Raw genomic sequence first — 14,735 nt, 5'->3', positions numbered from 1 at the left:
TTTGCCAAATTAAAACGGCAGATAGCTTGAGTCATTTGCTATCTTCTCATGCCTAGAAAAACCAAATTGGCCATGGCTTTTTTTACTACTACGCAAGTAAAAATTTGAAATTTACGTAAAACTGTCATAGAAGTGAAAAAATTTTTTTGCACCAAATTAAAAATTTCTAGGCCCGAGAAGATAGCAAATGACTCAACCTTTCTGCTGTTTTAATTTGGCAAACGATGTACCAAACAGCCTGTATACCGTTATGGAGATTTTTTTTGGGGTAGACAGGTAGACATTCATTCAGGTGTTCTGTGAAGCTTTAATTCATGGGCATTAACAGGAAATATCGTCGGGTGACAAGCAAAAGTCACTAAGTACTATCAAAAAATTAAAGTAACAATGCACTTTATTACACTTGTAACATTGTTTATTGTCCAATAATTTCAATGGTGTTAGTTAGTGACTTTACCTTGTCACCCGACGATATGTAGGTTGTATTTAGGTTGCCTTATGGCATTAAGTCCGCCTTTTGTACTGTATAAGGTTTCTCTTTTGTGCACTAAAGATTAAATAAATAAATAAACATGCACATCACTTTGTATAGGTACTTAGGTATGGTAGGTAGGGTATTTACCTACATTATTTTTACCTATAAATTGTTGACAGCTCCAGCAAATTATTTGTAACAATTCTTCTTCATATATCTACTGTAAAAACCGTTTTCACAACACTTTCTTTGACTTTTCATTTCTGAGCTGTAATTTAATTTCTAATTGAACAGGCAGATTAAAAGTACATAAGAATTTTACAATAATAAAAGCAATAACTTAACGGTAAAGCTAATGTAAATATACACACAGCAGTGTCACTTAGCTTTTCCTTAGAAATGCTGACACTTCTGTAAATATGTTCAGTGATGCAAGTACATTTATGATCGGTCTACGGATTATTAGCATGCTAGGATCACTACAGTGGCGCGACAGGTCATGGTTGGCAAGTACAAGAGTCTTTGGACACAGGACGGCTCGGCTTTAAGTCGAAGTTATGTTAAGCTTCTTTAGAAACTTGAGAACTTTTACAGATCAGATCAATATTTTAACACCATTTCTAATTATAAATAATGGGTTTCCTGCAAATAAACGTACGTATAATATACGTTTCTAAACTCGACGGAACGAATAATGGAAAGATTCTTCAAATTTTTTATTTTTTATTATTATGAATGGGCTTACTCATGGCCACAGACTAGCCGAGGCGTAGACGTGGCCTTTCATTACGGAGTCAATTGTTATTAATACAGGACTCAAGTTTTTCAAACGTGTGCCAAAAAAAGTGCCTACATGCCTACGTCCCATGTAGACACACGGCTCAAAAAAGTGAATTAGGCTCACTCGGCTCAACAATGCCGACACTGGGCATGTTGAGTCTCTTAAAACTGATTCAACATAGTCCTTTAATCACAATATAGTTTAGATATCAACTAGTTCTCTTTTGAAGCGCAATTCGGGCAACCAATGTCACTTTTACGTTAGATAGAGTAAGATATCTATTAGATGTGAATTGGATCTCTAAGCCGTATCCTGTGGAAATCGTTCAAGAGTATCTCCAGAATCGCGCAAATGTCCAATTTGACAGGTTAGATCTTAAACATATCGTTATCGTATCTTGGTGTCGTCTAAAAGATATCTAATATATGTCTATTTCAAAATCCGAATCGGGCCCACAGACTCGAGTAACCAACGCTAGCGACAAGTCGGTGCAAGCGGGCGCTAGTCACGACAGCGACTAAGACTTACATTGAGGAACATGACCTCTGTATCAGAGAGGTTGGACTTAAAGGAGGCGCGGTGGTCGTAGAGATTGGCTCGGTTGGTGGTGATCGAGCCGCTCTCGTCGGCGGAGCAGTCCGACGACGGCGCCGCCTGCCATCACACAACCTCTGTAGCCGACGAACAATGATCCCGGACAAACCAATAACACAGCGGAACCTCGGTAAAACGAACACTTAACGGTTTAAACTCTCGCGTTTTGTACCTACACATATTTAATTACACAAACGGGTCTACCGCGATATAATTTCATTGTTTTGACAGCTGTGGTCTTTCCGTGACCACAGCTGGTGCAACTCAGCTGAAACGTCGGAATTAAAGGTAAAAACAATGAAATTGTATCGCGGTAGACCCGTTTGTGTAATTAAATATGAAAACTTAACGGGTCATATAAATATAAGATGATATACCTGGGTATGCACAAGAGTGATGATGTAAAAAGTACATGTTTGAAATAAAAGGATTTCATTCCTTTCAACCTCTAAAATTAATGCAGCCCGCTATATATTTGCCATCGGTATATGTAACCTAACCTAACAAACGCTTCCTTCACGGTCTACCTATATAATTAATTTAGAATAATTTAAATCGAAAAAATAAATATTAAATAGTGCAGGTCCTACCCCAAATATATGGTACTTCACATTACCCCTAAAATACCTACAAAATTTAAAAATGAATACCTACCTCTATATCTCAAATTTATTTTGCAAATTAAATTGTAACCCCTGGAAGGTCGAAATTATCCAAGAGCCAATTTTTAATCGAACTTTCCCTTTGGGTTCGTATTACTGAGGTTCCACTGTCTGAATACGCGAAAAATATTTTTTTTTTGTATACCCCGGCGGTCTCTGCTCGTTTGCATCGCTCCGAATCTTATGTTAAATATTATGTGACGATTAAAGTGACATTCCATTTCCAACTGCAGCTGCAATACTGTTCATTTTACTATGGAAATTGACAATGACAGCGACGCGTTTCCATAGTAAAATGAACAGTATTGCAGCTGCAGTTGGAAATGGAATGTCACTCTTAGGTACTGATACGGGATGCTACGTTACCGCTAAAGGTGCGAATTCGCAGCGAACAGTAAACATGCTTGCGTAAAGCATGTTTACATTGCGCGCTTTAAGAGAGCCTTGCACAAGTGGCGCTAAATAGGCGCGCAATCCGAAGCAAACATGCTTGCACACTCGCGGCGGACTTCTCTGGATGCACCTTACCAGCCACGGCAGAATGATACGGAATACAGGGTTACATATAAGTATATAAATATCACATTGCGATCGTATATTGTTAAAATATAAAAATATTTATCACATATACTATTAGTTAAAGTTAAATACAGACACGGAATGCACAAAAATACTTAAAATGGCACTTTATTATGTATGAATACTTCGTGTCATGCTCAAGAATGCAATAACACTGTTAAATAAATATTAGGCCCCTAAATACGGGTTGAGGTAATACAAATGAACACATTTACTGGTCACAGTATATATCCCATGCAATAGCACAACAAGAACCCTCCCCTTGTTGGCGATACTTACATCCGAGTCGAACGAGGTCAGCTTGCTGAACAAGAGGTTCCGTTTCTGGTTCAGCATGTCTTTGAACATCTCGGTGGTGCTCTGGGCTTCAGACGGCTCCATATCGGGATAATTCAATGTTGGCACATCTGCGTGAACATATATTTTATAATAATGTACTGATTTGCTGGAAATGAATAACGGAAAATGTAAAATTTTCTTTATTTAGGTTTTTGGTGAGTAAAATATTTAAACGCGACTATACTTTCGAAGGATAGGCACCGTGTAGATATGTGATAGCACTAAATTCGCAAGGGTTAGTAGATATAGATAGGTTGGTACGGATAAATATATAATCTGACCTGACTGCGAGCTCTTCCTCGAGCACGGCTCGGACGGCGTGTCGAGGTAGTTGTCGAGAGCCGTGCCACCCATGCCACTCGGCTCCAGCCCAGCCACCTGTGTAAAACAAAAATAATTTGCTAATAATAACTGCTAGTCGATCGGTGCTATAGTCTGTAGATTCGTAACAGGCCCCGAACTGCTAATCCTTTATCTATTGTTAAGTAAAACCGCACTTGCTACTTACCTACAAAAAAGGGTCTTAATTATTCTAATTGGCACCTGTGCGCGAGCTAGTCCAACGCTCAAGAAACTAGTGTAGGTGCGCTCTCCGATAAAGCGCCTTCGTTACGCATCTCGATGACACATTTAAGACTGGTCCGACTCGCCAGCACTCAGTAACCGTAGAGAATTACACGACCCTTTTTTTAGACAAAGGATTAGCGGCTCGGGTCCACTTACAAATCTATAACCCGTTATACTTACTTGCGTTTTTGACATGCAATTAATATTCCCACCCCCCAAAAAATTCGCATTTTTTATTTGCACACCGGCTTGTTGAACTGTTAGACCCGATATCGGATCGGACAATGTGAAACCGACATAACAATCGTTACCTCCTTGCTCCAGTAGTGTGTGTGCGCCATCTCGGCTAGCTGGAACACGGACGCCATGCCGCCGAGCCCGAAGTTGGAGTAGGTGTGCTCGAGCCCGTGCACCACTGCTTGGAGCACCCGGAGCATGCCCTTCCACACCGGCTTGCTGACGAACTGTTCAAAAATACAACTGTATTGTATCTACTAGGAGGGCAGAACTGATTTTACGCCCGATTACCAATGAAAATTAACTTTTACAAAAAGACTTTTATTTCTTTGGTATTTAAGAACTGGGGGCCGATTTTTGAACTTCGACCGCTCGATTTCGTGTATTTCGTTCAATAATATCTCCACTACTAGGCACTTAAAATTCTACTAATAGAATTGAAAACGAGTGGTCAATACCACTAGATTCCCAATTTCTATCGCTCATAGTTCAAAAATGAGCATTTCGCCGATTTCCACCGATTTTCAAGTGACGAAATTGAACGATCGAAATTCAAAAACCGACCCCTGCATGGTCACATTAGGTGAGGTAGTGGTTGAGTATGCTCACCACCATAACAGTTAAGGCTTTTTGGTAAATGTGTACCTACTGTGACTACTACTGTGAATGGCGCAATCTAGTGTCGGAAGCCAAGATCCACTTCGGGCCGCTGAGCCAGAGAAGTAAGTAAGTAGTAAGTAAGTGTACCAATGTACATAAAGTTTAACATTTTTCATATAAATCAAAAATTTCAGTAGGACTCATAAAATAGATTCATTAAGGGGCAAGTTAACTTACCACGTCGTAGACTTTGTCGTTGGGCGTGGTCTTGCGGCTGAGGTTCCGGTTGAGCTTGCTGAGCACCATGTTGCGGTAAGACTCGTCCTCCATCAACTTCTTCAGGCGGTTCAGCTTGAGCCAACCCACGCCTTCGCCCTCCAGGACGTGATGCACCAACTGTGTAGAAAACCATTATAATGTATTCAAATTTAAGCTGTTTATACGACAACGGTTTCACTCACTTGAATTTTTAGTCGCTATTGGCGACATGTTTCGGGCCCATGTTCACCATGTTCATGTCCATGTTCATGTTCGCTTGCCAATAGCGACTAAAAATTCAAGTGAGTGAAACCGTTGTCGTATAAACAATTTAAAATATGTCTCACGAAAGTTTAATATCAAATTTAAGCTGTTGGGAGAACAACCAGCCAAATTACCATGGCAACAAAAAATGAGGTTTCACATAAAAAAATAGGAATACATTATAATTGAATAATTTTACGGTTTAGACTCACTTGTTTTTAGTCACTCGCGCGACATGTTTCGGAGTGCCGATAGACAGTGCGCGATACACGGCCGTCGTGAACGCTGCTCGCACTGTTAGTGCTTGAGAAAGGAGACCTAGGCTCTCCGAAACATGTCGCGCGAGTGACTAAAAACAAGTGAGTCTATACCGTAAAATTATTCAATTATAATGTATTCCTATTTTTTTTATGTGAAACCTCATTTCTTGTTGCCATTAAGTGTTTAATTGTAATTTGGCTGGTTGTTAACCATGATCACCTGAAAAATCTGCCCACTCCTTATACGGACAATCCAATACACATGAATCGATGCAGTGGGTCTAATTCTGCTTGCAAGATTAGGTACATACAGACAACGAGACAGATGAAAGCATAGACTAGGAATCGTCTAGACGGAGTTTAGAGCAATTATTTCATGGAACCGATGCTGCCAAAAATACAGGGGTGCGGGGGGACGAGGTGAGCGAGTCCCGTGCCGTGATTGGTCCGTTCAAAGACACGGGCGTCACACAAAGACACTTTGACTCGAAAATGGAGTAAAACTACCGCATATTTGTGGCACAGGGGGTAGCGCTACTATGCTCAGTGTGGAGGACGTCTCGCCTGTGGGTCAAAGTAAAGAAAAGCATATGTCGGCGGCCGATCGTAAGATTAGGCATATCGTGAAATTCCTAGGCATATCGTGAAACGTGAAAAATCTTTGACCCGTGCTCTGAGTCAGACAGTTTGCCCTTCGGGCATATGAAGCAATCTAACGAACCTATCCTACCTATATATTGGTTTAATGTGACTATCGTCAAAACATTACACAGGAACATTACGATCTGCCTGATCTTACGATCGGCCGCCGACACATATAAAAGCACGTACGTCGTTGAGGAAGGCCTGGTTCTCCGCGTTGGCGCTGGAGCGGTCTTGGGGCTGCGGCTGGGGCGCGGCGGGCGCGGCGTGGCGCACGAGCGGCGAGCGCGCCACCAGCCCGCGCGCGCCGCCCGAGAACGGCCCGAACGCCGCCGCCGCGCCGCGCCCCGCCCCGCGCACGCCCTCGCCAGCCTTCTGCTGCTTACCTGACCGTTTTGGATTTGAGGGTTATTTTCAAAATCATTCACTTAGCTTAGGTACCTATTCTTGTTAAGTGCGCGCCCAAAAAATATTTAATGTTTTATTTTAACATCTAAACGAAATAGCGGCTTAGAAAATATACCTATTTATGTCCAAAATTGTATTAAAATATACCTAGTTCAGGTATCATAGTTTTTGAGTAAAATGGCTGTGACATACGGACAGATAGACGGACGGACATGACGAAACATGACATGACGAGGCCCGTTTTAGTTTTAATAACTAATGAAAAATGCTTGAGTTATGTAATCGATTGAATATCAATTTTATCAAAATGCTGAAGAACATAGTTTACCTATCGTGCCGAAGCAAGGGAAAAAACTATATTAGGGGCTGATTTAGATGGCGCGCGAACTCCCAATACTCGCATGCGATTTTATTTACATTGCGGACTGTTGGTTACGTCCAATTTAACCGACCAATCAAAACCCGCAATGGTATGGATCTCGCATGCGAGTTCTCGCATCGTCTAAATCAGCCCTAAGCGTTCCTCTTGCCTCGTTGTTCCCCCTACCCCACCCGACAAACCTCCTACACCTAAACCTTACTACAAACCGGTTATATTCTTTCCCAAATATGTTGTACGTACTTGCGATCGTACTGTAAAGCATAAGTAGTAGAAAGTGTTTTAAATAATCTGAATACAACTTCATTAATGAAAGCACGTGCAGAACATTAAAAACCGCTTAATTACTACTCGTGCTAATTGTAGGTACACATACGTTAGTAAATACCAATCGATTTTCTCCTATATTATGTAAGGCTAATGATACGTAACTTAATGAGTATTAGGATTGTCATTAGTCAGGCTGGGGTGTAACTAAATTGTTTTGTGAGTAGCGTAAGTAAAGTAAATCAGTTATTAGAGCTCAGTTGGTTAAACACCACGCAACTTCTAGGAGTGATACAAATTGTGACTATTCAAACCAATACGTTTAACGTAATTAAAATATATTTGTGCTCCAAAATTACTTACAAGTATAATGTAGGTAAGTGCCTACCTATACTTTTAAGTAGGAAGCCAAAATCTAAAAACCATAATTTAAAAAAATATTTTTAAAGCAAAGAAATGAGCACCCGCTGTGATTTTGTGGATATATCATGGATGTGTCTTAAAGGAACATTTGAAGAGCAAGTCCAGCAGTTGTTTCGTCATGTGCGACTGTCGGCAGAACAAGCAGAAGACGATCTATTGCGATTGTACGAGGATGTCATAAACACACTGGGCGCACACTGGCCAGGTAATTTTCTTTTCAATAATGTATTTTTTCTCTCATACGACAATATGGTTTGATGGTACCTATTATCGTGCCCTATATACCTATTAAGTGCCCGAGCCTCCCGACTGCCTAATAGTCCCCCTCCCTACTTATATATTAGATACATATATTAATTACCTACCTATGTGAATAAATAAATGAAGGTATTTGATTGATACTACTAGTGAAAATTTATTTTGCTTTTACCAGATATTAACGATGGTGATCGATCGATTTTTGGTTATGATTCTAAAGATTAATTGTAGCATTTGTACTCGTATATGTAATTTTATGTTTTATACCTTCACAGACTTGATTATTGTAGATATACATAGTTTGGACCGCTTAAATGTCCTATTCCTACATACCTAGCCAGCACAGAGGCACACCTTCGTCAGGCCAATGTCTAAACACAGTGTCATAGGCATGTGCATACTGTGATTGACTCTACTTGCTTATGAAAAATCTGTTATCAAAAGTATATACATTTTTTTTTAACGCGTGTAAGTACTTTTCAATGTTACAGGTTGCGAATTATCACTGTTCGGCTCCCTACACGGAGGCACAGCTCTCAAGACCAGCGATGTAGACTATTTCCTCCAAATTCCAGACCTGAACATGCCCGTTGAAGAGATATGCAAAGAAGTTACAGCTATTATAAGCCGGCGTCCTGGCGTCTTCAAGATCTTAGCTGCCATCTCACATGACGTGCCCTGCCGGAAGGTCACCATCTTACATTTGCCGTCAAACAGGGAATGTGATTTGATCCTAACTTCCCCTGAATTATTTAGCAAAGAAAAAAATTATAAAGAATTATTGTACCACCTGCTACATTTGGATAAGAAAATCCTGGATCTAGTGGTTCTGGTTAAATATTGGGCGATAGTGCATAATCTGCTAGGACCATACTTTAGAAATTATATCATTATTCTGATGGTGATATTCTATTTGCAATATTTGAATGTTTTGCCGAGCATAAGGAGGCTACAAGCAAACGTTCCATATATATTTTGGCGGAACTGGAACGTAGCCTTTGAAGAGTTTACCCATTTTAACAATATTCAGTCGTCGCTTAGGCATTTGTTGATGGGCTTTTTCCAATTCTACAGCACTTACGATTTTGAAGAAAACGTCATTTCCGTGTTCGCCGGTCGTTCTATTGTCCGCAAGAGTTTTAAAGATCTTTGTGACGTTTCTGAGGACTTTGAATTGTATAAAGACAATCTGAGACAAAAGATATGCGAGCCAATCGAGCTAAGCACGCCGATGTGTGTGCAGGATGTGTTCAGGCATAACAGGAACAGCGCTTATGGCGTTTCGGCTGAACTCTTGCAAAATATAAGGATGTGTTTCAAGTCGGCGGCGAAGCTGTGTGCATCAGAATCTGATGAGACCTTCCTTCTCGCTATTCTAACAAAACCAAATTAGGAATGTCTACTTTTTTATTTTTGGGTTTCCTAACAACCTTCTAGGTAGAAAAAATTGATATTAAAAGTTTTTGAAAAATGTTTATCCGCCTATCATTATCAATTTATCACCCTACAATTTGGGTACATTCTTATTGTAAATACCCTAGTCAAATTGTATTTTTTCCCCCTTATTCATAAAGTTTACTAAAGTTAACAAGCCGATAATAATCGTTTGTCCCTTTCCGACGTATTGATTTGATGGAAAGGGACAAACGATTATTATCGGCTTGTTAACTTTAGTAAACGTTTATGAATAAGAGGGTTTGTATTTATAGTCTGCCTCGCGTACCGAGAGTTCCGTAGGTACCTCCATACTTTGAAATGAACACCGATTTTAATTGAAAGATTTTATTTTGAAATTGATCTCATAGACATTTCAATTTCAAGTCTTGAATTGTAATTCAGTTGTAGTGCAATCAAATGATTTTTCCAATAAATTAACTTAATCCGAATCTGTCAGAAATCAGAAATTACTTATTTGATTGATCGATACCGTTCTTTATTTTTATTTTATTCTGTCTGTCATATGGATTAAATCCACCGTTAGTCACAAACTAAAAAAGTTTCAAAGCTACCTTTGGTGCCAAACAAGTCGCTGAACATGCTGGTGGTGGAAGCCGCGAGGCCGTTGAGGTCGGAGCTGATGTTGGAGAAGAAGTCCCGATGCGTGGCCGCCAGGAGGTTGGTGGTCTGCAGCGCCGTCGAGTCCCGCCGCGGCGCCGGCCCCGCCGGCGGCGCCCCGCCATCTTGGCTCTCACCCTGTTTGGAACAAATTGGAGTAAGGTTAAGGGCTGATTTAGACGGCGCGCGAACTCGCGTGCGATTTTAGTTACATTGCGGACTGTGGATTACGTCCAATTCAACCGACCAATCAAAACCCGCAATGGTGTGAAACTCGCCTGCGGGTTCTCGTATGGTCCAAATCGGGCTTTTACCAACACACGTGTGACAGTAGGGCGCTCCACGGGTTAAGGTGCCGTAGGTTCAGAGAATAGTTTTTGAAAAATAGTAGATTTTTAGATCACAATACGTTTGCCAAAAATTGTATTAGCAATCTTGAGACCTTTTTTCTAGTAACTTGATCGATTCTAATCCTGATTTTTTGATATCGCTCGATCGACAATAATATATCACTGTCTAAAACGCAACTTAAAAATAAGGTCTAAAACGCAACATAAAAATTTGTAATAGTTTTTGCAAGAAGATTTTATGAAAATTGCTTCTAAAAATCCTCTTTTTTATTTTTGATGGAACTCATTGATCACTTTTCATCTCGTCGATTTACATCTTGTAAAATCTATGAATAGTATGAATCTTACCTTAAGCAGTCCTTTCTTAGCCGCGGCTTCTTTAGCGCTCTTAGTGAGGTCTCCAAGCGTCGACTTCCCCACATAGGTGAGGTCTTCAAAGGTGTTCTTACTGACAGCCGTGGCTGTTTTGCTGGCTTCTAGGGCGGACTTGGAGGCCTCCTGGACGCTTTTAGACGCTTCCTCTGCTGCCTTTTTGGCGTGTAGCGTTAGCTATAAACATTTAGATTTTGGAATACGGCTATTGCAAGTATATTTCAAGCATGCTAGAAGTAATATTAAAAGATAGCTGCTGTGGAAGGTATGAATATGTAGGTAAGACATTACTTTGGGCTCTATATGGAGTTTTATGGAATTATGTACTTGCATTCGAAAACTCATTCCATTGTTTTTGTGCTAAAATAGACGTTCGAATTGATTTAAAAGTGTGTATATTGATTTTTAAAGTGTTAGGTATTATCTTGTGCTTTACATTTTTGAGATGGTAATGTTTCGATTCCATATAATATGTGTGTGTACGTAATGTATATGTGTGGCCTAATACTTAACATGATGCCTGGGGTACGTGTTCGAATATAAAATAAAATTCCTGAAAATTAATTATGTACTCATAAGTAGAATTTCTGTCAGATTTTTAAAGGCATCGTTAGCAGACGTTACTGCTTGTTAAAAAAATTTAACGGTATTTTTTTTATTTATCTCTATAATCTAGTAAAAAATATATAGATACGCATAGATCTATCGTCTGAAGTCCAAAAGTCACAGCATTATTAAATCTCATGTGACTATTCGATACAAATTTCAACGTAGTTTGAATCGACGGATCTAACGATTGTATATGTCGCTGAAAAAAACCGTAAATTCATGACAAGCCGAAACGTTAAGCAGTGTCTATTGAAAATTAATATACCTTCTAATGTGCATAAGCCAATAAAAAAGAATAATGACCATGGCATATGTATGCTAAAGGGTTTTAGTAAAAGCTTAAGTGACCATTTGTGATTCTTAAATAAGAAAAAAAAATGTTTTTGGCACTTTCATGTTTGGTACAAGCTTTTATCGCTGACTGTACTTTTCTTTGCACAGGCAACTAATACTCACCAACTCCATACACAATTAGTTTGCATTGTTTTATCACAGAGTTCACATGGCCACCTCCTGCCTGCATTGGCATCCGATTTACTTAAGTCTAATTGATATACCGACCTACGTTCTATCTTCAAAATTTTAAAACGGTGTTAGAGCTAAGCAATCTAATGAAAAAGTGAAAGATTAGCTAAGTTGAGGTACAAGCAAAATGTTTGAGCAAATCTTGTATCAAGTGGTATAATTGCATTTATATACCTAATTACTTATCAAGGCTAAGCTACCTCCTCCTAATCGAAGATAAACTACACTAACAGAGGGCCAACCGCGAGCCACGTTCGATGTGTTGCCTCCCTGTCACACTAAGTAGGAATTTACAAGTGCGACAGAGGCAACACGTAAAACGTGGTTCGTGGTTTGCCCACAGGTGCCCACATTGACTCGCGAAAGTGACGTGGGTTTATAATTATGGCGATATCTTTGTGGTAGGTAGCGATGCCTCGGCAGAAAAGACGAATTTATATTGATATACGACAATATTTTGTTACTGACGTCTGTCTCGTTCTAGAGTCAAAGCGGGCCCGAGTGCTAAGCCCCCTTATTCATAAACGTTGACTAAAGTTTACAAGCCGATAATAATCGTTTATCCCTGTCCGACGTATTGGTATGATGGAACGGACAAACGATTATTATCGGCTTGTCAACTTTAGTAAACGTTTATGAATAAGGGGGTTTGTCATTGTGATTAGTTGTCAGAGATGCTTCAGAGCGGTCACGCAGTGGTATACGAACGCAATACCTGTCCGAAAGGCGCAAACAGTTTCTTTTCTTCACCATCTGCCGCTTTTCCTTTCTTCGAATTTCGATACAAATAAAAGCACATTCGTGTTAAAAGAGAAACTGTTGTAATTTTTTTTGCTATAGATTGGCATTAAACATATGGATGTAATTTGTCGCGCGTCCAGTTTTATATTACCAAAGATATTACCAAAGAGTTATTGGTTGTAATAGAAAGGTAAAGGTTAAGTTAAAAACGTGCCCGATAGTTTGACAGCCGCAACAGATGGCGCTGTATTGCGGCATAAGTTTTTTGGTTAAACATCAAACTTTGACAACTACAGTTACCGCACTAAGGGCCAGGTGCACCAACCACATTTGACAGACTGATCAACGTCAGCCGGCGCGCCCCGGTGCTTTACTATGAAACTTTCCATACACAAAAATTTAGCGAACACTTTAACGATACGAACAGTTTGGTGCAACCGACCCTAAGTACGGACAGCGCCATCTCGTTTACCGCCAAATTCGAACTTCGATTTTAGACTTTCCTTATCTTACACAATTAATGAGTCTTTGATATTAGGACGATCAGGCGGTCTACCACAAGTTGCGTTCTCGCGCGCGAGTCCATATTTGAAGCCGCGCTTGATGTATGGAGTCGCGCGCAAGAACGCAACTCATGCTAGACTGCCAGATGTAGTTATAGTATTGTTTTTACACAAAAGCTACTTGTATTACCTTGTCCATGTGTGCGAGCAGTCCCTCCTGGCTGCTTTGGCGCGTCGTTTCTCGCACCAGCTCCTTGGCCTGTGCCGCGAACTGCTCGAGCAGGGAGCTTTGAGACGCCTGTCGAGATACGCCACTGTTTGCGCGCTGAAACATCAAACAACATATACAATACCATCGGAAAAGGGATGAATAAAATTGTATGACCAATTTTACAGTTGAATTAGGGCTGATTTAGACGGCGCGCGAACTCGCATGCGATTTTAGTTACATTGCGTACGGTTACGTCTAATTCAACCGACCGATCAAAACCCGCAATGTAATGAAACTCGCATGCGAGTTCTCGCATCGTCTAAATGAGCCCTTAGATAGCGCTTTACGCTCGTTGTCGTCGAGTTTGAGTCTTAACCCACTTTAACATGTGGAGGGTGTGAGGGCGTGAGCGACCTGTCCTTATCACTCGTGGAGCCGCTAGCGCTGTTCGCGGCCCGGCCGCGCGCCACCACGGTCTTCGGCGTCGTCGTCGAGTTTGAGTCTTAACCCACCTTAACATGTGGAGGGTGTGAGGGCGTCAGCGCTCTGTCGCTATCACTGGTGGAGCCGCTAGCGCTGTCCGCGGCCCGGCCGCGCGCCACCACGGTCTTCGGCGTCGTCGTCGAGTTTGAGTCTTAACCCACCTTAACATGTGGAGGGTGTGAGGGCGTCAGCGCTCTGTCGCTATCACTGGTGGAGCCGCTAGCGCTGTCCGCGGCCCGGCCGCGCGCCACCACGGTCTTCGGCGTCGTCGTCGAGTTTGAGTCTTAACCCACCTTAACATGTGGAGGGTGTGAGGGCGTCAGCGCTCTGTCGCTATCTCTGGTGGAGCCGCTAGCGCTGTCCGCGGCCCGGCCGCGCGCCACCACGGTCTTCGGCGTCGTCGTCGAGTTTGAGTCTTAACCCACCTTAACATGTGGAGGGTGTGAGGGCGTCAGCGCTCTGTCGCTATCACTGGTGGAGCCGCTAGCGCTGTCCGCGGCCCGGCCGCGCGCCACCACGGTCTTCGGCGTCGTCGTCGAGTTCGAGTCCGACTCTCGCCCGAAACTGCCGCTGTCCGTATCCTGGATACAAAGAGGGATAGCTCAGACGCTATTCGTTCTTGGCCAAAGCCAGGGGTCGGCAAACTGCGGCTCGCCAGCCGTATGCGCATCTTTGGTGATACAATCGCGACTCTTCAAGCCACCGAAAAATTTACACTCTGAGAAACCAATGGAAACAATATTTACGGATCTTTGAGATTCCAAGAAGTAGTGATTTCTACAGCGATTGGATCTTCTTCTCAAAAGTATGCTGACCCTTAGCTAAGCAGTTTAAATATTAAATAAGTATTGAAAAACGGATTTCGGAATTACTGAACGGGTGGGTTATCAAGT

At 41.4% G+C, this 14,735-nt stretch overlaps 2 protein-coding genes across 2 annotated transcripts in view; one reads left to right on the top strand and one right to left on the bottom strand.

Annotated features, from left to right (window-relative positions):
• The window catches only part of LOC134666487 (MAP kinase-activating death domain protein), a 72,013-nt gene that overhangs the window by 14,108 nt on the left and 43,170 nt on the right, over positions 1 to 14,735 (bottom strand). The window contains exons 18-27 of the mRNA XM_063523668.1: positions 14,268 to 14,423; positions 13,339 to 13,473; positions 10,747 to 10,947; positions 10,003 to 10,186; positions 6,448 to 6,644; positions 5,072 to 5,230; positions 4,309 to 4,461; positions 3,712 to 3,808; positions 3,371 to 3,498; positions 1,785 to 1,910 (exon numbers count right to left, since the gene is read on the bottom strand). Of these exons, the coding sequence (XP_063379738.1) occupies positions 1,785 to 1,910; positions 3,371 to 3,498; positions 3,712 to 3,808; positions 4,309 to 4,461; positions 5,072 to 5,230; positions 6,448 to 6,644; positions 10,003 to 10,186; positions 10,747 to 10,947; positions 13,339 to 13,473; positions 14,268 to 14,423 (1,536 nt within the window). The remainder of the gene's footprint in view (positions 1 to 1,784; positions 1,911 to 3,370; positions 3,499 to 3,711; positions 3,809 to 4,308; positions 4,462 to 5,071; positions 5,231 to 6,447; positions 6,645 to 10,002; positions 10,187 to 10,746; positions 10,948 to 13,338; positions 13,474 to 14,267; positions 14,424 to 14,735) is intronic.
• LOC134666484 (speckle targeted PIP5K1A-regulated poly(A) polymerase-like) lies at positions 7,759 to 9,468 on the top strand. The gene is made up of 2 exons (XM_063523665.1): positions 7,759 to 7,940; positions 8,485 to 9,468. Exons 1-2 carry the CDS (start codon positions 7,769 to 7,771, stop codon positions 9,384 to 9,386), a joined length of 1,074 nt encoding a protein of 357 aa, XP_063379735.1. The 5' UTR covers positions 7,759 to 7,768; the 3' UTR covers positions 9,387 to 9,468.

This window comes from Cydia fagiglandana, chromosome 8 (assembly GCF_963556715.1).
Source record: "Cydia fagiglandana chromosome 8, ilCydFagi1.1, whole genome shotgun sequence".
Taxonomy (NCBI): Eukaryota; Metazoa; Arthropoda; class Insecta; order Lepidoptera; family Tortricidae; genus Cydia; species Cydia fagiglandana.
The sequence above is the reverse complement of the archived record's forward strand: the minus strand, read 5'-3'. Positions and strand labels throughout refer to the sequence as shown.